The following is a 26,437-nucleotide window of genomic DNA, read 5'->3' as shown; positions in this document are numbered from 1 at the left end:
TTGAGTTTGAGGCAACACTCTCAAAAAAAAAAAAAAAAAAAGAAAAAGAAAAAGAAAAAAACAGAACTTTCTAGTATAATAAACTATAAAAGATTAATTCATTTTCCTGTAGTCTACTTTTAAAAAAATTTTATGTTTTGTGGTAGTGGTACACTCTTTTAATCCCAGCACTCTGGAGGCAGAGGGAGTTGGAGGCCACCCTGTCTATGAGCAAGTTCCAAGACAGCCAGGGCTACATAAAGAAAGAAAACCTTGTCTTGGGAAACAAAGATTTATAATTTATGTTGATAGGTGTTTGTGTGCATGCATGTATGTATGTATACCACATGTCTGTGATGCCTGGGGAGGACAGAGTTTATGCTCTGGAACTAGAATTACAGATGGTTGTGGGCAAGCAAGTGGGTACTGGGAGCCAAATCCTGCTCATCTATAAGAACAACAACTGCTTGTAACTACTAAGCCTCTCTCCAGCCCCCTTTCTGAGCTGTATGGCTCTAACTGGCTTAGAACTCCCTATAGACCAAACTGGTCTTAAAACTAGCTAGCAGCAGTCTCTACTCTTCCTCCTGTATGCTGGGGTCATTGCTTTGCACCAACATGTGGTTAGAGCTACCTCTGAGTCAGAAATTTTGGCTATTAAGGATTGACGTTAATTCCTATCTTTTTGTTGTTGTGTTTTGTTTTTGTGTGGGCGGGGGTTGTGTTTTTTTTTTTTTTTTTTTTTTTTTTTTTTTTTTTTTTTTTTTTTTTGAGTGGGTCTTATTATGTATTCATGGCTGCTTGGAACTTGCTATGTAAACCAGAGTCACAGAGGTCACCTGCCTCTTATCTCTTAGAATACTAGGGTGTGTGCCGCCAGACTTGAATCACCATACTTGTCTATATAGACGAAAAAGAGAGATGGTCTAAGTCAATACCGCCTTTACTGTTACTTAGTTGACTAACGGTGGCTTAAACATTTTCTTTAAGCATCTCTAGCCGAACTCATAATCTTTCTGACTTTTCAGAATGATTCTTGGGACACTTGCTTTGATATTCTAGGAATGCTTGGGCAGAAGACAGATTTATCACTATAAATCATCCAGTTATTTTAATTCTATGTTAACCTTCGACCATGCTTTTCAAATAATTGCTTTCTTAACTCTTAGTGCAAACAGTGAAGGTTTGCTATACAGTAAGTCAAAAAGAGCTGGTGGTGACCTACCATTAGCCAGAAGTTACTAGATATTCAGCCCTCAAGTTGATGGTTTAACTAAAAGGCCACAGTATTGTTTGTTCTGGGGATTCAGCCCTGGACTCTAGTACTCTAAACACATGCTATACCACTGAGCTACATGCCCCACCCCGAATCCACACTCCTAAGCCCAAGTCTTGGTATGGATATAATAGGAACTGAGTTCTTTTGTCATTTTGTAGTTTGAAGTGGGAGGGAAAAATACACTTCTTGAAGTGATGAGAGCTTTATATATAATCCAGGAAACATTTTGCCATCCACTCTTCCACAAATGCTACCCTGGTAGTTTTCAATGGATTATTTTAGTTGCTATTCCTTGCCCAGTTGTACTCAGATCCTGTATGTAATTTCATCAGAATATCCCTCTGATCTGTCTGTCACCCAGTCACCCTGTTTATTCCTTGAAAGTTCTATCTTGTTTCAACTTGGTATATGCAACATCTAGCACCATGTAACCTACCTACATGTGGCTCTGGAAATGTGGAGTACAGAAAAGACCCACCTGTCCTCACTCTGCTAATGGATACTACTAATTCCCCTATGTAGTGGATAAAAACAGGACTCATTCCAAACCTCTTTAATCTTGATGTAGGAAATTTTTATGAAACTTGAACTCTTAACTTATTGGTATTATTAATGTGTTTGGGTAAGTCTTAATAACTTGTTTCATGTGATGCTGTATGTCTTTAATCCCAGAGACAGAGGCAGGCTAGTTGGTCTCTTTTGAGGCCAGCCTATTCTAAAATGCAAATTTCAGAACATCCAGGGCTATACAGAGGAACTCTGGGAGTGAAGGGGTAAAAAATTACTAAACTATAATCCTTCTGGCCCCACCCTATACTTCATTGGGGAGTGTGGGGCCAGCATAGTTAAGGTTTCTTTAAACTGATACGTAAATTCACATAGCAAAGGATGGCCTTGAATTCCTTGCCCCACCTTTATCTCCCAGTTGTGTGTGCCACCATACCCAACAGAGCAGCAAAGATGGAACTCAGACCTGGAACTTGGGACCCTCCTGCCTCTCATCCTACAGCATTTTCCTCCAGTGTGTGCCTCCAGGGTCAGCTTCCCATTGTTCAAATCCCTTTTTGCCCAGGTTGGGTTCAAGCAATCCAGCCTCACCTCCAAAGTACCTAGACTTTCAGACATGTGCCACTGCACCTGGCTTATGGGTTGTTTGGAGACAAACACTTTGGCAATTTAGTTCAGACGAGCACTGTATTCATGAGCCTTCTTCCTCTGCCCAATGTCACATGTATATTGCCATCACCATCAGTTCTCACACATAGGCACAAACTTTTATGTCCATACAAAGAGAAAAATAGGTAAATTTCACTTCAAATTGCAATTCATACAGAAATTAGTTCTCAGACGTTCAGCACTTCTCTTGAAGGTAAGGATATAACCCCCTCCCTGAGGTCCCATGTAAGAACACAGGAAAGGTGGGCGTTTGGGGATTCTTGGGGTTGCTTTTCAAGTACTTGAGGATCCACCTTTGGAAGAACTGGGAAATTTAGAGGTCAAATGAGCATTCAGGAAGCCATAGTATGTGAGTCCTATCTGTCCACTGATTGGTCAGTTGGCTCTTAACTGATTTCTAGTAACTAGAAAGTTACAGGCAGAAAGTAGGCTGGAGAGGTAGCTTCAGTGTTACCACACTGGCCTGCAATGTAGAAGGCCCTGGATTCGATTTCCAGCAAGGGTATAAGGGTAAAAGCACAGAAGTCAACTTTCTTGTCCCTTAACCTGTACAGAAAACTACAAAGCAACTGAGGACTATAGAAAAGGGTGTGTGAAATAGCTGTCCCAATGGCAGGCTACCAATGGAGGGCCAGTATTAGACTTAAGCATTGCAGAAGTGTGTGTACTTGCTTGCTTTGAGAGTTGCTGGTGAGTCAAATCCAGGGCAAGTACTCAACCACCAAGCCAAAAACCAGTGTGTGTGTGCGCATGTGCACATACGGTGTTGGACTGGGACTTTCCACTTGTCCAACATTGCTTTAACCATTGAGTTACGTCCCTACCCCTAAATATATTGATATAGTCAAAACCTGGAGGTAGATGACTAATACTTCATTTGTATCTGAAGTTTTCTGATCTTAGTCATTCAGAGCCTATGTAGCAAAAATGGTATATTGGTTAAAATTAGATACGTAGAAGTGACAAAACATTGTAAATAACATTAAATGGTAGTAAAGTGCTGTTTCATGAACTCTAATAGGTCTTAATAATAAAAACTCCGAGTCAGATATTGGGGTTATTGTTGAAGATCAGAGAAGCAAGGTAGTCAGCCACTAGAGAATTCTTACTTCTACCAATGCTCATACCAAAGGGGCGACCCTGTCCTCAGACTGTATCCTCAGATATCCTCAGAGTGCATCTCTGTCCCCTGTCTTATTCCTTCCTCCTCCCAGCCATATCATTCCTGTCTCCACCTCCCTAGTGCTGGGCTTAAAGGCATATGGTCCCAAGTGCTGGGATCACCTTTGTGTGAGCTCTTTTAATTTTAGACAGATCCAATCTCCTGTAGCCCAGGATGGCCTTGAACTCACAGAGACCTGTCTGCCTGTCCGACCCACCACTGCCTGGCCTCTATGGCTAACTAGTGTGGCTAGCTTTGCACTCTGACCTTCAGGCAAGCTTAGATCACAAAATATCACCACAAAGCGCCCAAACCAACAGTTTTCAGAAGTCAAGAATCGAAGGCATATTGAAAAGAAGGGCTACATCCATGTAAGAGTCTCAGATTAGATCCATGGCATGCCACACCCGTTCCGCTCATCCACTGGCCACTCCCGTTCCGCTCATCCACTGGCCACTCCCGTTCCGCTCATCCACTGGCCACTCCCGTTCCGCTCATCCACTGGCCACTCCCGTTCCGCTCATCCACTGGCCACTCCCGTTCCGCTCATCCACTGGCCACTCCCGTTCCGCTCATCCACTGGCCCCCTGGTCCTTAGCCAATCTTGAGGTAGTTCTGATGAGGCTTCTCTTCTACACTTGGTTGGGAATGTAAGAAGAAACAAACACTCATGACTCTAAAGCAGCAGCTCAGTGGAGAAGAAAAGACAGATTACTAAAATCCAATATATTTAGGGAGTCTGGAGGATGGCTCAGCAGTTAAGAGCGCTGGGTGCTCTTCCACAGGACCAGGGTTCAATTCCCAGCACCCACATGGTGACTCACAATCATCTAACTCCAGCTCCAAGGTATCGCGACACCCTCTTCCGTCCTCCATGGGCACTACACACACATACACACACACAGTACACAGACATACATGCTGGCAAAATTCCCATACACATAAAAATAACCTTTAAAAGATACGTTTAGAGCTGGTATGATGGCTCAGTGGGTACCTAGCACCAAGCCTAAGTTCATCCCCACCACTATGGTAGGAAGAAAGAATTGACTCCTGCAAGTTATCCTTTGATCACATTGTTATGTAGAGTGTGGATCCATACACATGTACACACAAGTAAATAGAATTTTTAATTGGTTGGGACGTTATAGAAATTAAAAAGAGCCAGGCATTGGTGGCACATGCCTTTAGTCCCAGCACTCGGGAAGCAGAGTCATGTGGATCTCTGTAAGTTCAAGGCCAGCCTGGTCTACAGAGGAAGTTCCAGGACAGGCTCCAAAACAATACAGAGAAACCCTGTCTCAAAAAACAAACAAACAAAAAATAAAACAGAAAGAAGAAAAAAGAAACAAAAAGGAAAGAAAAGGATAGTAAAAGAATACCAATAATTATTGATAATTAGATTGATGAATTAACATAATCCAAGAGAGTCTAGAAGCTCTAGACTCTAGAAGCAGCAAGGAGCTTGGTGAAACACCTGTCATCTCACTACTTAGGAAATAGATACAAGAGGATCAGGAATTAAAATGTTATCCTCAGCTATATAATGAGATCAAGGCCAGCCTGAGCTGCATAGTGAGGCCCTGACTCAAAGAAAAACAAAAATCAGTTGCAATCAGTTGTATTTCTATACACTTAAAATGATCAAAAACTGAAATTAAGAAAACGATTCCATTTACAATGGCATTTAACTCTTTCTGCCATACTGGGGTTTATGAAGGCCTACTAGGGACAGAATTTTCTTTTTGTTGTTTTTGTTTTGTTTTTATGAGACAGGTTTCTCTGTGTAACCCTAGCTGTTCTGGAACAAGATCAGGCTGGCCTCAAACTCACAAGAGATCTGCCTGCCTGCCTCTGCCTCCCTATTTTCCTGTGTGTGTGTGTGTGTGTGTGTGTGTGTGTGTGTGTGTGTGTGTTTGTCTGTGTCTCTATGTGTCGCTGTGTTTCTGTGTCTGTGAATACATATGTGCCCATGGAGGCCTGAAGAAAACTTCAGATCTGGAGCTGGGTTACAGGCAGTCATGAACAACCAGACATGGTGCTGGGACTCTGCAAAAACAGCAAGGGCTCTTAACCTCTGAGCATCTCTCCAGCCAGGAACAGACCTTCCAAAACATGTTTGGAAAGCTACCTACTAGAACATCTCTGGAGCTCACAGGTCTTAAATTTGAATGTTTTATTCAAGATGCAATGATTCTATTTGGACAATAGATACATTAATGTGGACAAAGCAATGTGGACAAAGCAGAAATTCCCAAAGAAACCCAAAATGATCTGGAGAGAGGTAGCTTGTGTTGACAGATTTTCTTTCTTAAGATTTACTTGTTTTAAAGCTGGGCATGTGGTAGCACCCACCTTTGATCCCAGCACTGGGAGGCAGAGAGGCAGGTGGAGATCTGAATTAGAGCCCAAGCCTGATCTACAAAGTAAGTTCAAAGACAGCCAGCACTATACAGAGAAATCCTGTCTCAAAAAATACAAACAAAAAAGCAACTTACATGTTATGATTATTTTGCCTGCATATATGTGCACCATGTGCCTGCCTGGTGTCCTTGGATGTCAGAAGGAGGTGTCAGATCCCTCTGAAACTGGACTAACATGATTATGAGCTACCAAACTCAGGTCCTCGATTAACCAATGAGCCATCTCTCCAGCTCTAGTGGTTTATGCCAAATTCTGGAGTAACCTGCATGGACACTGAATCTATGTGACTCTTGAGGACTTAAACATAACAAAAAGTAAAGGAAAAGGGGGAAGGATTAACATATTTAACAAAGTGCCAGGTTTGTATCCATATTCAGAAATATAAAACATTGTTGAAAGGAACTAAAAGGGGTTTTAGCACGTGCAAAACACCTCATGTATATTGGATGACAGTATTGTTCAAGTGGCAGTGAATCATCAATTAATGGCCAAATTCAGTGGAGGCTGCCTAAGATTTCCCAGCTGGCTTCCTTGCAGATGTTGAAAATCTTCTAATGTTGATGTAGGCAAAGATAGAGCTTCATGGCACACCACATGCTTATCACACACAAAGGCCCTGGGGTCTGTCTCCAGCATCACATAAAGTTAGTGTCAATTACAAGGGACCCAAAATGACACAAGCAATCTTCAAGAAGGGGGAAAAGAGGTCTGGCAGTAATGTTCAATGGAAAAGCAGATATCTACCGTGTACCAGGCCCTAGGTTCAGTGAACAGTGTTACAAACAAGCCAACAAGAGCTTCGTGCATTTTTCTCATTGCTGGGACATAATGCTTCACAAAATTTTCAGAGCCAGACGGTGATGGCACGCCTTTAATCCCAGCACTTGGGAGGCAGAGACAGGTGGATCTATGAGTTTGATGCCAGCCTGGTCTACAAAGTAAGTTTCAGCCTGAGCTGTTACACAAAGAAGCCCTATCTTGAAAAACCAAAACAATATTTTTTTTTTTTTGAGAAGGAAAGGTGTATTTTGAAGGCTGGAGAAACGGCTCAGTGGTTTAGTATTCTCACAGAGGATTGGGTTCTGTTCCCAGAACCTATATGGCTGCTCACAACCATCTGAGGGCATACATGTGGTGCACATACATACATATACATACATACATACATACATACATACATGCAGGCAAAATTCTGGTGTACATAAGTAAATCTGGAAGGACCTTTTATTATCTTTATTATGTATGTATACATATATATGTATGTATGTATGTCTGACAATGTCAAGGAAACTTCTGTATAATTAATATATGCTAATAAACCATAAAAATCACCCCACCTTCTGGTTGTTCCCACAATTTAAACTCCTACCAGGTGACATAGAAATGAAAGAGGACGAACTCCTTTGTCAAATGAAAACTGAAAATCTGGTTCCGCTGGGCATGGTGTCCCACATTTTTAACCCTTTCACTTGGGAGGCAGGGACAGATGGATATTCCAGCCTGGTCTACATAGTAAGTTAAGTGAACCGTGGTTACACACTGAGACTGTCTAGAAAAGAAATCCAAGCCCGGTGGTGGTGGTGGTGGTGGTGGCGGCGGCGGCGGCGGCGGCGGCGGCGGCGGCGGCGCACGCCTTTAATTCCAACATTCGGGAGACAGAGGCAGGTGGATCTCTGTGAGTTAGAGGCCAGCCTGGTTTACAGAGCTAGCTCCAAAGCTACACTGAGACCCTGTCTCAAAAAACAACAACAATAAATAAATAAATAAAAGACCCTTCTTCCATTCAAGAATTGTAAATGCCACATGCACATTTAATGAACAGAGACATTTCTAAATGGAAGGGGCAGGTGGAGGGACAAAGTTCAATTTTCCCTGAAGCTCAGCCCAGCATGATGGAGCTTAGGGCAAACCATTTTCTTTAGGATAGCAGCGCACTGGGGCAATGAGGAGGAGGACACAGTGGTTACAAAGATTTCACAAAATTCACTTTGAACTTCCAGCTGACCTTGTGAAAATCCTTGAACAGGGAAAACAACAATTCCCAGACTTGCTTTCCTGGGCCACCCCATCATTTGAAGCCTTTCTAACCATAGCTGGGCAAGCCCTAGGGTTCACTGCACGTCTGTCCACAGGGAAGGGGGGGGGTAATTCCATCCAAGGAATGATGGTAGCCATTCTATCAGTGATCATGAGCAACCTCAGCTACATAATAACTAAGACCATTTCTGTGTCACCTGGTACAGAGCTTAAATTGTGTGTACAGCTAAAAAGTGGAGTGACTTTATGATACATTAATCATACATACAGTTTCACTGACATTGCTATGCATGTGTATAACTGACCAAAAGTGCAGTTCTCCGGGGTGGCAGTGTAGGGACTGCCAGCATCCCCAGGGGAGAAATTATTCCCACACTAGAATGAAATGTCACACAAACAGTAACAAAGCATTTGTTCTGTGCATTTCTTGGTTTGAAATAATATGCTTGTTTATTAAATAGCTGGAGGAATTTCTCATTTTGAAAAATTTGTTGGGTACAGAAAACAAAACGAAACACGCCCCCCCCAAGAAAACAGCCCTTACTTTTCCAAACAGGGTGGTCTATGCTGCCCACCCCCTGCAGTCCTCAAGCTCATTATGTAGCTCAGGCTAGCCCGGAACTCAAGATTCTCCAGGTTTAGCGCCACTAAGTTCTGTGACTATAGGAACCAGGTCTAACTGCCATTGCCTTTTTGTTTGGGACAAGCTGTGGTTGCGCTTAGGATAGATAGCTCTGAAGTCATTATGTAGCCAAGGGCAGATAATGTTAACTACTGATCCTTTTACCTCCATCGCCGAAATGCCGGAATTATAGGCCTGGACCATTATTCCCGCCCCACTTTTTTGTGGGGGGGAGTAAGATTTATTTTAGTTTTTATGAGTTGGTGTGCTCTACCTTCAGGAATGTCGGTGCACCATTTGTGCGTCTGGTACCCACAGAGGCCAGAAGGCATCAGACCGCCTGGGACTGAACTTAGAGTTGTGAACCACCCTGTGGGTGCTGGGAATCAAACGTGGGTCCTCCGGAAGAGCGACAAGTGCTCTTAATCGCTGGCATCCCCCTCCCTGCCTTTTGTTGTTGTTGTTGTTACCCTGACTTCCACAATTCTTGGACCCTTACAGTCTACTAGCGGCTGCAGTCGATTAACAAGCTTTCCAGCCAGGCAGAAACTGTAATACTACATGCCATCAGCAGATGTCGCAGCCCTAATGTGACAAAGCCACGCTGCAAATTTGCTAGCCAAAGGGCAGCCATTGAGTACCTGGTGTGTACTCGCTAAGCAGTGTGCCAGGAGCCTCGGGTTAACACTCCCACAGCTCAGTGAGGATAAATCCGTCATTCACATAGCGTCCATCGAACAACCGCCCAGCCCGTGGAGCGAAGTTATTTCCAGGAAGTGGTGAGGGAGTGGGACTGCGAGGCCTCCAGGCACACAGCCCTACCAGCAGGCGGCACGGCGTCCATCGTGCTGGGGGCCCTGCCTCAAAGCTGCTGCGGCGCCCTGCACCGGGGCAGCCTCTCCAGCCCTGGCGCCATGGTGGAGGGAGGGTAGAGCCACAGCAGGGGCGCACACGGGTGGGGAGGCCACACCGAATGCACCCAGAAGGAACTTCTTGCAAGAGAGAAGCCCGGGAGACTTGCAGAGCGGGTGCACCGGCGCGCGATCCTGCAGCCTGAGGCTAACACCGGGCCCCTCTCCTTCCCGGGCCAACACCGCGCCCAGGTCTGCGCGCGCAGGCTGCACCTGCCCGCGCACTCGGGTCGCCACGTGCTGTGGCCCCGCCCCGCTCCCCTCCGCGCTCCCCACGCGCTCCCCGCCCCGGTCGGCTCCGCTCCGCTCCGCTAGGCAGCGCAGGGCGCCGGGCGGCCGAGGAAGGGACCGCGTCGCCCCTCCCTCCCCTCCTCGCCCCCACCCTCTCGCTCTCCCCGGGCGGGCGGGGCCGCAGCCGCGCACCGTGGGCTCGCGCCCCGCCTTTGTCTCCCGCGCCCGCCGCCGGCTGCCAGAGCCGCTTTGTGCGGCGCGGCCGCGGCTCAGCATGGACGTGACGGTGTCGCAGCTCGTGGAGATGTTCCTGCAGAGCCCGCTGGTGACCTGGGTGAGCGCGCCCTGTCCTGCCTCCACTCCGTGCGGCGCCGGGGACCGGGAGGCTCCGTGCCGGCCGGGCGTCCCATTCGGGAGCGCGCACCTGTTCCCGCTCGGCGTGTGTCCGGGGGGGGGGGGTTGCGCTCCCGAAGCCCGGAGACCCGAGATGGGGGCGCCGAGTGGGAACGCGGAACCGCGGGCTGGGCGCGCGCTGCTTTCCCGTCAATCCGAGACGGGGAAAATTGTTGAAGAGTCCCTTTCATTTATTTTTTGTTTGTTTGTTTGCTCCTCCCCCTCCCCACCACCTCGCTCTCTGGGGCGCAGGAGGAAAGTAGGCAGAAGTTTTCCTCCTGTCCCCCCTGGAGCGGGAAGGGGACAGCGCTCGGAAACGCTGGGCTTGCTGCCCGCGAAGGGTACCGCGGTGGTGGGTGACCTCCCTGGCCCGCCTGTCCCCCAGCGTCACACCGACGTGCCTTTGCTTCCCCGCAGGTGAAAACTTTTGGCCCGTTTGGAAGCGGCCACCAGGACAACTTGACTCTGTACATGGATTTAGTGGACGGCATCTTTTTGAACCAAATCATGTTGCAAATGTAAGTTACCTCTACAGAGCGGATGTTTTTGGAAGCCTGAGATGGTAGTGTGAATGCCGGGTGGCCGGGAAAGGGGAGGGGGGGGGTGCCTGCACTGCAGGTGGGCCGATGGACTCTCCCCGGCAGCTTATTGGAGTAAGGAAATTAGAACTGATCATCTGCAAACTCAAGGAGTTGATGGCAGTCTGAGCATTGACATTAAACGCTCCTTTGGGGGGGGGAGCGGGGAGGGGTCTGATTACAGAATATGTCCGGTGGGTCCTGAGCATTGCAGTGTGGCTGTAAAGTTTCACTGTGGCTTGGTAACTCAGTTTCTGAGTCTGCTTCCTTTTTCGTGCCAATTGCTGGGGCAGATGCAGTCACTAAGCCGCCTCGTGCGAACTGGTTCAGAAGTCTCCTTTAGAAGACATACGGGCAGCCATGCTGTGCTTGGACCGTTTGGCATAAACGGGGGCTCAGTAGATACTCCTTGGTCTCTCTCTGACCACATCCGTTGCTGAGTTCTGCAGAGCGTGTGTCTGCCTGACATCTTACCATTATGTAGGTGTTGGCTCCTGTGTTTAATTTAGGAAGCTTCAGGGATCGTATTGGAAGTGTCAGTATGAGTCACAGGCACTTGGAACAAAATAAAAACACCTCAATGTGCTCTGTGGACCTGCCTTTACATTTACCCAGTCACCTAGGACTGATGGAGGCGCCACACTCAGTAATCCATTAGCTAATGAAAAACAGCTTCTGTTTGTAGCTGGGGGCTGGTAGGGTGGCTTCCCAACTAGATGGCTCCCATTTGTTTCCGTAGGACATTTGATGTCACAGTGGTGGAAACCCTGTCATTCTTTTTTTTTTTTTTTTTTTTTTAAAAGAAAAAAAAGAATGTCTTCCGATCTCGATTTTTCAGCATTTGACCCGATTCTGAAGAGATACATTTGCCGTTGGCTTTGGTGGCACTTCTCAAAGGATTCTGATGAAAACGGGGTTTTTGGGGTTGCCTCCAGACAGGCTTGGGCTCGCTCTGTGCACTTTCCCGGCTCTGTCAGACCCCATGAATGGCTGGGTTGCATTGGTGTAAGGACCATCAGAACCTGTCTATCTGGGGAAGCCTCAGCCTATCCCGGGAAAGCTGTTTAATAAAGAAACGCAGCAGTGTCCTCCTGGCTTTCACTTAGCGGCTGCTGGCACCCAGGCACAGGGGAACAAAAGCCCAGGGACCGATTCTCTTTCTTCCCTGACCTTTGGAATTCCTGGAGCCTTTACCACTTGCTTGTAAATCAGGGAAGCCTGTTTGTTGGACCTTTCTGAGAAATGCCAATTCATCACTTGTTTGCATTTGGCCCCGGCTAAATTCTCTCGAAGGGTCAGCTGCTCCCCCCTCCCTGGCAGTTCTGTGTTATTTTTCCCTCAGTGATATGCTAATGTGATCATTCTGGAAAAAAGACCAGGTTGGTCTACAGCAGTCTGGGACAGAGACAATGAGTGGCTTTCCTGTACCAGGAGTGGGTGGTCACAGGACCTGCCAATCATAATTTTCTGCTTCTAGGGAATCATAACTTGGCACCTGGTAACAGGCGTCAGATTTACCTCAGAATGTGCTTGCCTCCGGAAGTGGGTGGGGCTTGACTGCCAGGGGGCTTGCAGAATGATTCCAAGAATGTATTTTCCCAAACTCCAGGCTGTGACTTAAGATGTGCATATTTTACTCCTTGTAAAAGTAACCTCTATAAAAAACACAAATAGTGGTGTCTGTGGTTTTCTGGTATTGGAGTGTCCAGGGTCCTGGGCTCCATACCTGCCACCTCAAAATGTGGGTAACTAAAAGAACTTTGGATGAGTTCTGCCAGATTGTGGTGGTTTGTACCTGTAATCCTAACACTTGGTCAGGAGGTTGAGGCCAGTCTCAGCTACATAGCAAGTTCAAGGCCAGCCTGAGCTGTAGAGACCTTATCTCATAAAACAAACAGGGCTGCAGAGATGGCTCAGTGGTTAACAGCACTGGATGCTTTTCCAGAGCTCTCTCCCACAGGGCAGCTCAAAACTGTCTAACTCCAGGTCTAGGGGGTCTGACACCCTTACAGAGACAAATGTGCACGTTAACACACACACACACACACACACACACACACACACACACACAAAGAACCCCTCTGACTGAGTATTGGACATGTAAGTGGTCAGACTAGGCCTGAGCCCTGAGCCCATGGTGGTCTTCCTACAAGCGGTGTGGCACTGGGATTGTTGTTAGGTGTCTCAGTTTGCCCATCTGAAAATCGGGAAGTAAAGTTCTGCCCTAAGGAGATGGTCCTGGGGATTAAAGGAGATGATTTGCTAGTACCTCCATCAGTACTGGGAATGGGTGTTGGGGTCAGTCACGTACACAGAGTGCTTGGTTTCTTCAGCGCGTGTGCGTGTGGAGTCAGAGGACTGCTTGCTGGCATTGGTTTCTTCCACCATGTGGTTCCTGGATTGAACTCAGTCCTGACGGCGAGTGCCTCGACTTGCTGAGCCATCCCATCAGCCCCTTTGCAAACCTGCTTTCCTCTGTGCAGTCTCTAAACAACCTTGGTCTCTCAGCCTTGGTCTGGATAGACTGAGTCCAAGGTCCAGCCTAACGCTTGACTGCCTTCAGCTGGGCCTTAGCCTCCCCTTCTGCCCAGTGGAGCAGTGTCAGCCTAAGGGTGGCTGCTAATCTCAGTGGGTGGGTGTTAACTCCCGTGGGGTACCTGGAGACCGCTGCTGTGCTATTTTTGATAAATTCTCCCCGGTTGGGAGGGAGGTAGTGGCCTTTGGAAATGGCAGAGCAGTGTGGCTGACTGGGTTGGGGTGGGCTGAGATGAGGGGCTGTTACCTAATACTTTAGTGCCACCTGGAGGCTGGCCGTGGTCACGTGACTGCACCTGGCCCTTGTCTGTGGCAACCTTAGATGGCTGGAGTCCTCTCTTGGCCCTGGCCTCCCTGACGTCAGGCCCACCTGGAAGCAGGAAAGCCCAGTGGGTTCAGCTTTCAGGGGAGGCCCAGGGCTAGGATCCCTGAGTGGGGTAGGCCACTGAGTGGTCTACAGGGAAACTGGGGAAGCTTTGCTAGCTTCCGGCAGGGCTAGCTTCCGCCACCACTCACTGGTTCGTTCTACTTCACTGGGCAAATTGCTTCATGTCTTAAACCTTGATTCTTCACCTGTGATAGCGGGGTAGAATTTTGGGTTAAGTAAGATGGTTTGTATTAATGTCCGGCTGTCATTAGTGTGCTGTGAGTGAAGCAGGGCTGGGTCTTGTGTCTGTGTGTCTGTCCACTCACGGTGGTGTGCATCTGTGCTTGTGAAGGAACCTCAGTGGGCTAGGGGCTCTGCCTGCTGACTTCTTTCTGCCCTTGCTAGGATGGTAGCAGATTCACCACAGCCTAGTGCTTGTTTGGATTCTTGTGACCCCTGGGCCTCCGACCCCCATTTCTAGCAGCCGGTATGGGCACTGAGTGAGAGTAGAAAGGAGATTTGCCTTCCTTAAGCAGTGCTGCAACTTTTGGTTTATATTCTAATAAGCGCTCTTTACCCTGAGAGACTTAGTTAACCAAGGGAATGCTAATGATCATGATAATTAGTCTAATTAGTCATATAACTAATGTCAGCGCTCTTTTCTAGTGTTCCTTCAATTAGCTGTTTCTTCCCCGGCCTGGGGAGAAGAAAGGCAGATATGGCTGTGCATCCCAGATCCTGGGTGTGCGCGGGGCCCTTGCAAGTGAGTGGTGCGGTTGGTGGGGCATATTGACGCTTTGGGTACCGGTACTCCTGAGGTGGCGCCTCTGATGTAGATGAACTCTGGAGGCTGTAGACGCGGCTCCATTGGTGCACAGTGCTTGCCTAGTATTCTCAGAGGCCCGGGTTCAGTCCCTGGCATTGTACATAGTACTTGTGGTGGTACACTCTTGTAGAGGCAGCCTGGGCTACATAAAACCCTGTCTCAAAGACAAGAAATTGAGGATTGAAATAATGAAACAGTTGGATATTCTAATACCTGCAGTCCCAGTTATTTCAAAGATTGAGGCAGGAGGATTGTAGGTTGAAGGCCAGCCTGGGCCACATAATGAAAATCTGTCTCAGAAGTAAGAAAAAGAGGGGGAGATGGGCTAGTTAGGGATTGGTGGTGAGTGCGTGCCAAGCACATGTGCAGCCTCAGGTTGGTAGCCTCGCTCCCCTCAAACAGGAATTAGGAAAGCCTGCAGCTTCTCATAATTCATGTGCTTGGGCCTGTGAAACCACCGCCCAGTCCCTTAAAATAGCCTCTTACTTAGTCACATTAGGAAGGCTTCTGCAGCTAACATGCCTTTACAGGGGGAATACAGAATGCTGCATCTTTGCTTAGTTTCAGTGGGGCTCTAGGCCTTTATTTCATTGGCAATGAAGGGCCCTAGAAGAAGCCTGACAGGTAAAATGGTTTCACCAGACTCCATCATGGTGTGGGGGCATTGAGGAATGTTGTCGCCTGACAGCTGTAAACAGTTTCCTTGGTTTCCCCTGAGGGGGATCCACATGGCTGTTTGAGGGGCTGTAACAGGACTGTGTGAAGGCAGGAGCTGGTGAGTACATGTGGGAAGGTCCGCAAGCTTAGGGCTCAGAGTTCAGACTGAGAGTATATGTCAGGTGTTTACCCTGGGCTTCCAGTGACATCTGAAAGGAGGCAAGATTTTCCATGTCTCCATCTTCTGTTAATGTGGCCTCGAACAAACCAGAGCCCCGAGAATTATTTCTGTAGCTCCCAGCCCGCGCCCAGCCCCTGCGCCTTTATCACAGATCACAGGTGAAACTGGGAAGATGGGCCTTTGAGCTCCTTGCCCTTTATCCTTGGCGGTGCCCTGGGATGGTGGATGGAGGGGAGGCCTTTGCTGTGAAGAGCAGGCTCCTCCTCTCCACTTGGCTCTTCTTGGCACATGTTTCCCACACTGAGGATTTGGAGGACGGTCCTGCATGTAGATGAACCGAGATGTAAATCGCTTGAGCTGGCATCGAGTTCCTTTTCAGCCAGACCTGAGTTTCGCCTGAGGTTGGAAAATGGGTTTCACGCATCTAGCTCTTCTTATGGGGTTGGTGATGCAACAGTCCTGTCCTGTCAAGACTCCATTGTGTCCTTGGGGTGTAGGTAGACCATGAGCAGGACCAGCCTAAGTCCAGATAAGTGACAGGGAGGCTTGTGCTGAGAGGAAGATGATTCTTAAGGTCACAAAACACTCCAGGCCACCCCTACTCCTACCCCGTTTTGTATTTTTCTTGCTCTCCTTTGTGTTTTTTAATCTATTTATGTATATGGGTGTTTTATCTACATGTATGTTTGTACACTAGAAAGGGGTATCCCATGAGACTATAGTTCTAGACAGTTGTGATCTACTCTGTGGTTATTGGGGATGAACCCAGGACTTCTGGAGGAGTAGCTAGTGCTCTTAACCAATGAGCCATGTCTACTGTCCTTATTTTTCTTGATATTTCCTGTAGTTTTCTTTGCTTGACTTTTTGTTTTGTTTGGTGTTTTGTTTTTCGACACAGGGTTTCTCTGTGGCTTTTTGGAGGCTGTCCTGCTGCTTTGCTTGGCTTTTAATGCTAAAATGCAGTTTTGGATAGGTTATTGGGTTTTGTATATCTGTATGTTGGATTTAATAGTGTTGACACTTAGATGTCCCTTGTGGTGCTGCTCCCAACAGTACCTGTGTTCGGCAGGGGCCTGGGTGAGGCAGCAGAGAAGATGGGCCTGGCAGAGTTCTGGCACAGCTGTGAGCAGGCTTAGGTGTTGACTTGAACCACAGCCTTACGGCCACCAAAGGAACAACTAGGCTTGTGAAACTGAACACTGGTCCTCTGCCGGGGACGGAGGGACGTGAATGCCCAGAGGTGTGAATTTTACTCTGTTTCTTATTCTAGAGACCCCAGGCCCAACAATCAGCGTATTAACAAGCATGTCAACAATGACGTGAACCTGCGCATCCAGAATCTGAGTATCCTGGTGAGAAATATCAAGACCTACTACCAGGTGAGGCTGCTCTGCTGGCCAGGGGTTCCTACCAGTCTGCAGTGGGTCCCCACGCATGTAGAAAGGCCCTTCAAGCCCCTAGAGCGAGTTCCCATGGGTTTGCCGTGGGGCACCTTCAATGGATCCCCAAAGAAGCCAGAGTAAGTGGTTGCTGGATGTTGACCCTTGGAGCTTTTGTTAGCCCTGCTGTGGGGTGTCAGTTGTGGGGGGGAGGAGGCTCTTGCATTTCAGATTCCAGATTGGTTCATTCTGAATGCCATGAGGGCCTGGAGAGCCTTAGTTTTCAGCCTATTCTCTGTGTGTTACTTGAGGACTCTCTGAAAGGGGCGCATGGTCCGTGCCTGTGGCTTAGTGGCTCTTGTACAAGAGCTGAGGGAGAAGAGGAACTTCCGAAGGCTATAGGGGCCGAGAAAGGAACTATTGTGCCTGTAGACCAGCAGGAACCTGGACTTACTGAGTGAGGGATCCGCTTGATACCGCTTGCTGTGTTTGATCAGATGTGCTGGGTGGGTCAGGGTGGCTGATACTCAAGAGTGAGCGCTGCGTGGCCAGCACTGGCGTTTGAGTCTCTGTTGAGCAGTGAAATTGCCTTCTGCCATATGGTATCTCTTGATACTCCAGGCGGGACCACAGTGAATGTTTCCCCAGACCTGTGACCAGATTCTGCCCCTTCAGCTTCCTGGTCTGTAACTGGTGCTGGAAATCGGGGGTCTGGCAGACGTGCTGAGGTCTCTGCTGACCTGAGGACCCTGTTAGCCAAGGCTCCCTTTTGCCTCGGTTGCTGACTTCACTCAGCTGAGAGACAAACGGCAGAGGTGCTATGGCTTGGGCTTGCCCTGGGCCCAGGTCCTACCAAGGACAGTGGGTGTTGTGGGATTCCTGGCTTCCCTTCAGTGTGGATTTGAAGTGGGTTGGGAGAGGGAAGAAGTGAGCAGTGTCTTGGGTATTCTGGCATGATGTGTCTGTCCTCCCCTCAGGAGAGATGAGCTATACCGTGTGAAAATGTGACTGTGGCACATGTGCACCCCCACACCCGAGAACACGCACTCATAGGCAAGCATACCGCGTCCCACCGTGTGCAAAAGACCCCCACACCCGTGAACACGCACTCATAGGCAAGCATACCGCGTCCCACCGTGTGCAAAAGACCCCCACACCCGTGAACACGCACTCATAGGCAAGCATACCGCATCCCACCGTGTGCAAAAGACCCCCACACCCGTGAACACGCACTCATAGGCAAGCATACCGCGTCCCACCGTGTGCAAAAGACCCCCACACCCGTGAACACGCACTCATAGGCAAGCATACCGCGTCCCACCGTGTGCAAAAGACCCCCACACCCGTGAACACGCACTCATAGGCAAGCATACCGCGTCCCACCGTGTGCAAAAGATAAAGAATGGGGTGGGGGGCAGCTCACTCCCTAAAACACTGTGTAGGCGTGAAGACCCGAGTTTGATCCCCATACTCCCATGTTTAAAAATACCTGGACATGGTGGCGGGCACCTGTTATCCCAGTCCTGGGGCAGCAGAGAGGGAAGATCCTTAGGACTCACTGGCCAGTCAGCTTAGCGTCACTGATGAGCCTCAGGCCCCAGACCAAGACCCTGTCTCAACAAAGTAGATGGCTAGGCTGCAGAGATGGCTCAGTGGTTAACAGCACTGGCTGCTCTTCCAGAGGACCTGGGTTCAAATTCCCAGCACCTACGTGGCAGCTCACAACTGTCTGTAACTGTAACTGAGAGAGATCTGGCTCTCTCACACAGACGTACATTCAGGCAAAACACCATCTAAAATAAAAATTCGCTATTAAACAAACAAGCAAACCAAAGTGGATGGCTACTGAAGAACAACACTTGAGGTTGACCTTTGACCCCCAGGTATACACACACGAATATTCAGAACATCTTTTTCTTTTCGAGACAGGGTTTCTCTATAGCTTTGGAGCCTGTCGTGGAACTCACAGAGATCCGCCTGTCTCTGCCTCTGTCTCTGTCTTTGCTGGGATTATAGGCATGCACCACCACCTGCCAGCATCAGAGCATCATTCCTGACTGTGAGATCTGAGCGTAGCTTCTAGAGGTCCCAACCAGTCCCATCCCCTTAGCTGCAGGTGTCTAAGGAAAGGGCCAGGGGCTCAGGGACATGCCTGGGGCAGCCGGCACGTCAGCCCTACACCAGGGACAATCGTCCATCAAGTTTAGTGTTTCCTCCCCGTCGTCCGGTGAATGGGTTTTGTTTTGTGTCGTAGTGGGCATGCCATAAGTATAACTGCACATCCTGCCATTTTCCCTTCTAATGTAGCACTGTAGCTTATTTATGTGAAGGGGGTATTCAATGGGCATTTTCCCAAGGAACCACTCACTGCCTGGCTTCCCTGTTGGAAAGTAGCCCAGAGAGTGGGTGTGGAATGACCCATATGCCATTCCCAGCCAGGCTCAGTGGGGCACGCCTGTGGTCTCAGCTCTAGGGAGGCAGAAGCAGGGGACAGAGAGCTTGAGGCCAGCCTGGGCTGGCCAGCATAGGCAGCACAGTGAGGCTGTCTTAACAAAACCAACCAACCAGAAAGAATTGTTGTTTCTTCCTCTGTTCTGGGTGGCCCGGAGGAAGAGGGGTCACCCCAGTGGGTGGGGCAAGGGATGCTTTTTGGAAGATACCTGTAAAAATTATGATTTACACAAACAAACGGGTGTTTTGCCTGCGCGTTTGGCAGTGCATCACGTGCGTGCATGGTCGTGTGTGCCTGGTGCCGTGGGGACGGGGTGTTGTGAGGGGCACTGGGAATCACACTTGGCTCCTCTACAAAAGTAACAAATGTTTTCTAGTGGCTGTTCTATCTGCAGCCCCAGGCTACACCTTCTGGAAGTGCAGGGCCTTGACCATGCTGGGCTATTGGCCTGATGGAGCTACGTTTTCAGTCCTGCTTTGTGTGACCTTTAACCTCTGTAATTGGTAGATGCCAAGCTGTAGATGCTGCTCCAATGCTGCCCCAGCCAGCTCCTCCGAGGTTGTGTTAGATAAGCATATGGCAGCTGCTGCAAATGAGAAGTTTCTTGAGCAAGTGAACAGTTTGAAGAATGAAACATTTCCTTTTTTTTTCAAGTTGGTTGGTGTGTGTGTGCTCATGTGTACCACAGTGTCTGTGGGAAGGGTCAGGTAGTGTGTGTGTGCTCATGTGTACCACAGTGTCTGTGGGAAAGGTCAGAGGATCACCTGTGAGAGCCAGCCCTCTTCTCCCACCATGTAGGAGGGGGCCTTGCCAGTAAGTGCCCTGACCCCCCCGGGGCCATCTTGCTGGCTGGAATGAAATGCTTTGTCAGAAGTAAAACTAGAGTCAGGCAGGGCGGTGCACACCTGTGACCTTATCTCCCAAAACAAAATACAGAAAAGATTAGACAGCAATAGACACATAGTGGCGGCAGTATATTTATCTGGCTCAGCTCTGTGTTGTTTGTGTGGCTCAGGGAGTGTAAAGAAAGTAGTGTTTCCTTAGGTGGTTGAGGGGGAGAGAAATCCAGGCACACACCGAACTTGCTTCATGAATAACACATCACACTGGCTTTGCGGAGAAATTACCTTCCCCGATGCCGACCGGAAAGACGGAGGAGGAGGCTCGTCCTCTCGATCGGCCAGATCGAGTCTACAGCAGAGGGAATTACAGATAACGTTTTTGATCCTGAAAAAATGTTTCCTCACTCCAGGTTAGGAAATGTAAAAGGAATTTAGTTCTTCCGTCATCTCCCCACCTGGGGATGCCCACCGTCAACCATTTCGGTGCTTGCCTTCGGTTTCTTTGTCTGTGTGGTTCCATAATTGCCAATGCCTGTGTGCAACCTATTTGTCCTTTTTCATTATTGTTATTCATGTATGGAGGAGTGTTTTCCCTTGCCATTAACCATTCATTTGTATGAATATCAGCACCCGCATGATGTTTTATGTGTCTGTGCTGTGGTTGACATTTCCAGTGTCTCTGTTTCTGAATTAGGAGTGATAACACCCTGAACAAAAGTGAGTGTTTCAGCAAATACGTTTTTTTTTCATTTCCTCAGGGTGAATTCCTGTCAGGGAGTTGCTGGGTCAAAGGCCATGAATACTTTAGGGGTGTTTGCTCCTTACTACTACAAGTACCCTATTTATAGGGCTTGTCCTTGTTTGCTGGTGAATTGCTTTCTTGTGCCTTCTGCGGTTGTGGCTCCCTGGCGCCCTGTTTGAAAGCCACAACGTTCTGTGGTGCTGCTGAACACCGCTGAACACTGGAGATGTCTGTGTCCCCACCCCAAGCCCAAAGTCCTGGAGTGTATGTTTGTTTTCCTTGTTCTCTCTGCCAAGGCTGGTGCCGCGCTCATGCGAGGCAGACAGTGCCCCTGAGCTACGCCATGAGCCTGAGATGGTCCCTGCCAGTCTGTCTGGATGGACCCCTCCCTCACATGGAAGCCAGGATGGTGGAGGGCAGGAGAGATCATAGGGGCCTAGGCAGCAGGACTGGGCTCCGTCCTGTGGTCTGTGGGACCCTTTTTGACCTGTGGGCTTCAGTGTGAATACTGGCACTTAGCTCCAAGTTCAAGAGCGTTTGGGGAAATGAGCGGAGGACACTGGCCTGCGTGGGCCCCTCCTTTCCTCTTCCTGCCCCCTGCTCCCCCACAGGGTGTATGCAGAGTGATGAAATGAGAGACAGGAAACTCTGGTGGCCCAGGGGTGGGTGTGGCTGGGGTGTGTGCGATGGGTTCTTTGCTGGGTGTTTCTCCTGGGTCTAAAGGCCGTTGTTCATTCCAGAGATACTCTGGGAGGGAGATCAGACCAACCTTGCTGCAGCTTGTCGCCGGGCATGGTAGTGTCTCAGAACGCAGTCCAGGAAGGATGAGGACCCTGACTGACAGCTTTCTTTAGGGGGTGGCACTTAGCCTGTGCCTATGCCTTGAGGGAGGCAGGCTGGTGGAGGGATGTCCTGGGAGACACCTGAAAACTGGATGTGAGGCAGGGGTAAGGGTGGGGGCCTGGAGATGAAACACTTGGGGTGTCCTGCTCATGAATGTGAGCTTCCTCCTCATGGATCTGGGTGGTTTTTTTCATGTTTGTTTTCTAGAGATCAAACCCACAGCTGTGAGTGATTCCACAGTCACAAGTGAGAGCTTCCTAGGTAGGGGAGGTACCAACCAGGTGGCGATGAGCCCAGGACCAGCGTGCAGGAGGAGCAAGCCGGGCTCCAGTGTGGAGACAGGGAACCCCAAGGCACAGCAGAAAGCAAAGGAGACAGCGGTCAGCGGAGAGGGGGATCATTAGGGACTGAGCGTGCCTCCAGGTGGCCTGTTGGCTTCCTCAGCTCTGGGCCGTGGCCCAGTTCCACTGAGATTCCAGTGAAGAAAGCTGTACTCTGCCAGAGGATCTGCTCGTCTCAGCCTTGGGGACGGGAGCTGGGGAGCTAGCTGCTGGAGGAGGCAGCACTCAAGGTCTCAGGACCCCTGCTCTGGTGCTCCGCACCCTGTCCGGCAGCTTATCTTTTGATCTCTGCCTTTGACTAGGGTGGAGGTTAGGGCGCCCTGGCCCTGGGGACTTGCCACATTGCCTAACCTCTGGGGAAGCCGGATGCCAGGCTCCCGGGAAATTTGATTTCCCTTCTCTCCCCCTTCCTTTTCACCTCACCTGCAGTCAGCTCAGATGCTGTCAAGGCGTATTGCGTAACAACCGGCGTGTGGGGAAACAAAGGGCTGGAGGAGCTGAGCTTAGCTTGGCTTGGCTGCCTTGTTCTTCACTACAGCCACATCCTCAAGAGGAAGAAGTTGCTGGGCCCATTTTACAGATTAAGAAACCGAGTCTTAGTAAGGAGGAAACTTCAGCCCTAGAAAGCAGCATGTTTTTCTGTAGTTGTTGGCTGCCTGGAGAAACTTAAAAGCCAGGCTTCTGGAGTCTGTGTAGGGAGGTAACTTGCCCTGGGTGGATCGGTGTGGGTGCAGCTGGGAGCTCAGCATAGTGGGTCAGACTGGGGGTGTTCTTCCCAGAGCACCCTAAAAGGGCTGCCCAGCTTTCATGTCAGCCCGGAGCCCCAAAAAGCAGAGACTGGGTTGTTTGAGACACCTCTGAAAGCAGCATTTCCGGGGTTGGGCTGAGGGAGCAGCTGGCTTCCCCCCTCACCCCCAGAGCAGCAGGAAGTCAAGATACAGGGCTAATTGCGGCTGGTGGGAGGGGTAAAAGGTGGGTCTGATGTAATTAGCAGAGTTGGGATTCTGCCAGGGACATTGGAGGCTTATCAGAAATGTAAGAGGGAGCTCGCTTGAGTGAGTCTGAGCACATATGTATGTTAACATGAATGAGTGTGCATGTGTGTGTCTACATGCACATATATGAGTTCTCTGTGTGTGTGCGCGCGCACGCACGTGCTCAGGCGCACATGCATAAGTCTGGGCTGTTCCTGTGGGCTCCTCCTCATGGTCTTGAGTCCAGATCTTGAATTGCCAGGATTTCTTCCAGGGCTGTCTGGAGCTGTGTGCTGGCCTGTGCCACTGATCCTCTCTTCCCGGGTGTGGTGGCTCCTGCCTTGGTCTCTTGGTCCACCCCCATGCTCAGGTGCTCAGGGTTCAGTCTCCAGGCTTCAGCCCAGAGACCCACACCTCTCCTCCCTCTGCCTGACCTCCTGTCCAGAGTTTCCAGGGCATTCTTTCACTGTATCAAGGTGTGAGTTTCCACCGAGGCTCGGTCTTAGGAGGAATTGTGTTTGTGAGTCCCTCGCTTGTGGTGGGCGCAGAGACAGGAGTGGGAAGGCTGTTGTCATGGAAGCCATCCACGGTCATCCTCCGTTGCTGGGCAAGAGGTCTGAATTCATGCTGCCCACAACATTACAACTAAACCCTCCTTATACACTACACCTTCAAACACCAAGAGCACCCAAGCCTCTTGGTCCACAGGGGCCGCTGTTCAGGTCTCAGTGGTGCTGGACACTCAGTTTGTTCAGTGGTGGTATCCGGTAGGAGGGGGGATGGGTACCGGTTCTCTTGTGACCAGATGTGGGAAATGGCGTTCCCAATTTTAAAGAGAGGTGGATAGATTCTCCTTATGTTTTTGGGTGTCAGTGCCCAGGTCAGCATGTTTGATGTTGTAACTGGTCTCTCGCATGGAATCAAACAAGAACTTGCCCAGGCAAGCTTGGTTGTTCCCGAAAGCTGGCTGCCTGGTGCACGGCCAAGCTAATAACAGTTTTTGCTGCTGAATGAACTGTTCACTTAGGAAAGACAGTTCTTTTTTTTTTTTCTGTGACTTTGCCAAGGCATTCAGAACCCTGGCCTTTCCCAGATAATTTCAGTGTGATGTTTCTAGTAACCATAAGAGGAGCCAGGGTTATAGAGGGGATGGTCAGGCCACACCCCACCCCAGATTCTGAAGTAATTAGAGGCTGTGGTAGTGTGTACACTGTGGGGTCTAATGGTAGATTACAGATGGATGGGCGACACTCTGGATGTTGGGGCACTCTGAAGTAGGGGTCTGCAGAGGGTAGTCCCTTGCCGCTGTCGTGATCTGCTTGCTGGTCCTGGCTTGGAAGAGCCAGGAAAGTGAACCAGCAGCTGAGGAAGGGGATGGAAGTTGGGAGGGCAGCCTTGAGGGAGAGTTCTGTTACAGGGTCCGCTTGGGTCCTTTAGCTTGTGTTTGGGTCTGGGAACTCCTGTGACTCCATTCCTAGCACAGATGAAGCAACTTTAACTTCATCTGTAAGGTGTAACATGTGCTGTGGGGAGGCTTATCAAGATGACCGGACTATGTGGGGTCCGTGAGTCACAACAGCATAGCTCTCTGTCCAGGCTGACTTGGTAGTGCTTGTATTCTGTAGGTGAGGGGACAGGGTGCTGTGCAGGTGGAGAATGGAGGAGTCAGGAGTATGCAAATCCATACAAAAGCGTAATGGCGACTTACTTAGCGCCAAGGCTGAGCCGCTCACCTCTTCTCCCTGATTCTCTCCTGTCTGAAAAAAGGGGAGATTGGCAGTGCCTGCCAGGGAAGGCTTAGCGCTGTGCTACGCCGTCGGTCTGTGGTCTGTAGAGGTGTCATGGCAGGAGCCTTGCGGAGTGGCTCAAAAGACCTTCCAAGGGCGGGCTGCTCTGACTCACGGATCAGGTGTGTAAGCGTGTGTGTGCCTGTCCCTTGCCCTGCTGGCCCCTTTCCTCTCTGATCTTTCTGTTTTATGCTTTCTGGGACTTTCACGTTGAAGGGAGCTGCCCAGTTTTGCCCGACACCAGCAACAAAACTCTGAAGACAGGCACCCGGTCCTTTCATGTTTATCTCACCTCACCACGCGGAGACACGTGTGTGTGAGTGTGTGTATGTGCGTGCGAGTGTATGTGCGTGCGAGTGTGTATGCAGTGTGTGAGTGTGTGTATGAGTGAGTGTGTGTGTGAGAGAGAGAGCGTGTGTGTGCTAGTGTGTGTGTGTGTTAGAGAGAGCGTGTGTGGTGTGTGAGAGTGAGTGTGTGTGTGCGCGCGAGTGTGTGAGTGTGCGCAAGTGTGTGAGTGTGCGAGTGTGTTTGTGTGTGGTATGTGTGAGTGTGTGTGTCCCAGGTGTGCGAGTGTGTGGTGTGAGTGTGTGTGTGTACGCATGTGCTAATGACACAAGCAATATCAGCTGCTGCTTGATGAAGTTAATACCTCAATAAAATCATTTCATTCATGGAACTGGATGGTGCTGTTCTGGACCAGCACAGGGATCCTGACTAGGTCACAGCCATCCTACAAAGCCCCTGACCTCTTGCCCTTTCTGGGCTGTTGAATAGTTAGTGGACAGGGGCCTGATAGAGGGCGGCGGCGGCTTGGACCCTGACTGCCCAGTGCCAGGGGCCCTACAGCCTGAATCCCACTCCAGGACCCCTGCTGTTTCCTCACTGGCCTGCAGGCCTTTCAAGTTCTGTTTGCTTCGTTGATGGAAATGCCACATGTCAGATGTACTAAGAGCCTCAAACTCTGGGAGGTAAAAATGAAATTGATTGTTTTCAACTTGGTCTAGCCAGCTTGGCTCCCCTGAGCTTTCTAAGGGTTAAGCTTAATGAATGACCTTAAACTTTAAAAAGAGAACTTCGAGCCTGCAGCCTACAGGCTCATCTCCTGGCCTTGCCTCAGGTCAGAGCTGCACCTCGGGTACAGAGTGCTGCCCAAAACTCTGAGGCCACGTTGGCACTTTCTGTGCTGGTGCGTGTGATGTGAGTTTTATGGATGGAGCTTGAAGAGTTGCAGTTTTGAGATGGAAATGGACTGAGTCATGGATGTGGGTGCCCCAAGCTTGAGGTGTCGGGGCTGATGGTTTCTGGTGATTCTGGCTTGCTCTGCTGGCCATATGGGATGGAATGTCCACACCTTCCTAGGAGACCAGCGTGGGTGAGGTGTGGGTCACCAGAGGAGTCATTGCTGCTCCCATCTGCAGCTTCCCTGCCTTTCCTCCCCTGCCCTTACCGTTGGTTCTTACCTGGGGAGGTTGCCTCTGGCCTGGGCAGCACCTTGAGGGGCCTCAGGAAGCGCCTCCCCTCGTCTGCCCTGCAGGGTAACGGTGGGCAGCTGGGTTTGCCTGGCCTCCTTGCTCAGTTCTTATAGGGTTCCCTATTGCCATGGCAGCCAGGTGAAATTCCTGCTGGCTCCCAAGCCCTTTCCTTTTCTGTCCAGTGGGGGTAACTTCTGGCCTCAGCTCACTGGGTGTGGCCAGTTCAGAGGCAGAGGGGTACTTCTGG

At 49.6% G+C, this 26,437-nt stretch overlaps 1 protein-coding gene across 1 annotated transcript in view; it reads left to right on the top strand.

The window, feature by feature from the left end:
* The first annotated feature begins 9,925 nt into the window (after positions 1 to 9,925).
* Positions 9,926 to 26,437, top strand: part of Ccdc88c (coiled-coil domain containing 88C) — a 115,513-nt gene continuing 99,001 nt past the window's right edge. Inside the window, exons 1-3 of the mRNA XM_051196472.1 lie at positions 9,926 to 10,155; positions 10,632 to 10,732; positions 16,629 to 16,737. Coding sequence (XP_051052429.1) covers positions 10,096 to 10,155; positions 10,632 to 10,732; positions 16,629 to 16,737 — 270 coding nt within the window. The 5' untranslated portion in view covers positions 9,926 to 10,095. The remainder of the gene's footprint in view (positions 10,156 to 10,631; positions 10,733 to 16,628; positions 16,738 to 26,437) is intronic.

This window comes from Phodopus roborovskii, unplaced genomic scaffold (assembly GCF_943737965.1).
Source record: "Phodopus roborovskii unplaced genomic scaffold, PHOROB, whole genome shotgun sequence".
NCBI classification, from domain to species: domain Eukaryota; kingdom Metazoa; phylum Chordata; class Mammalia; order Rodentia; family Cricetidae; genus Phodopus; species Phodopus roborovskii.
This window is presented reverse-complemented; position numbering and strand designations above follow the sequence as displayed.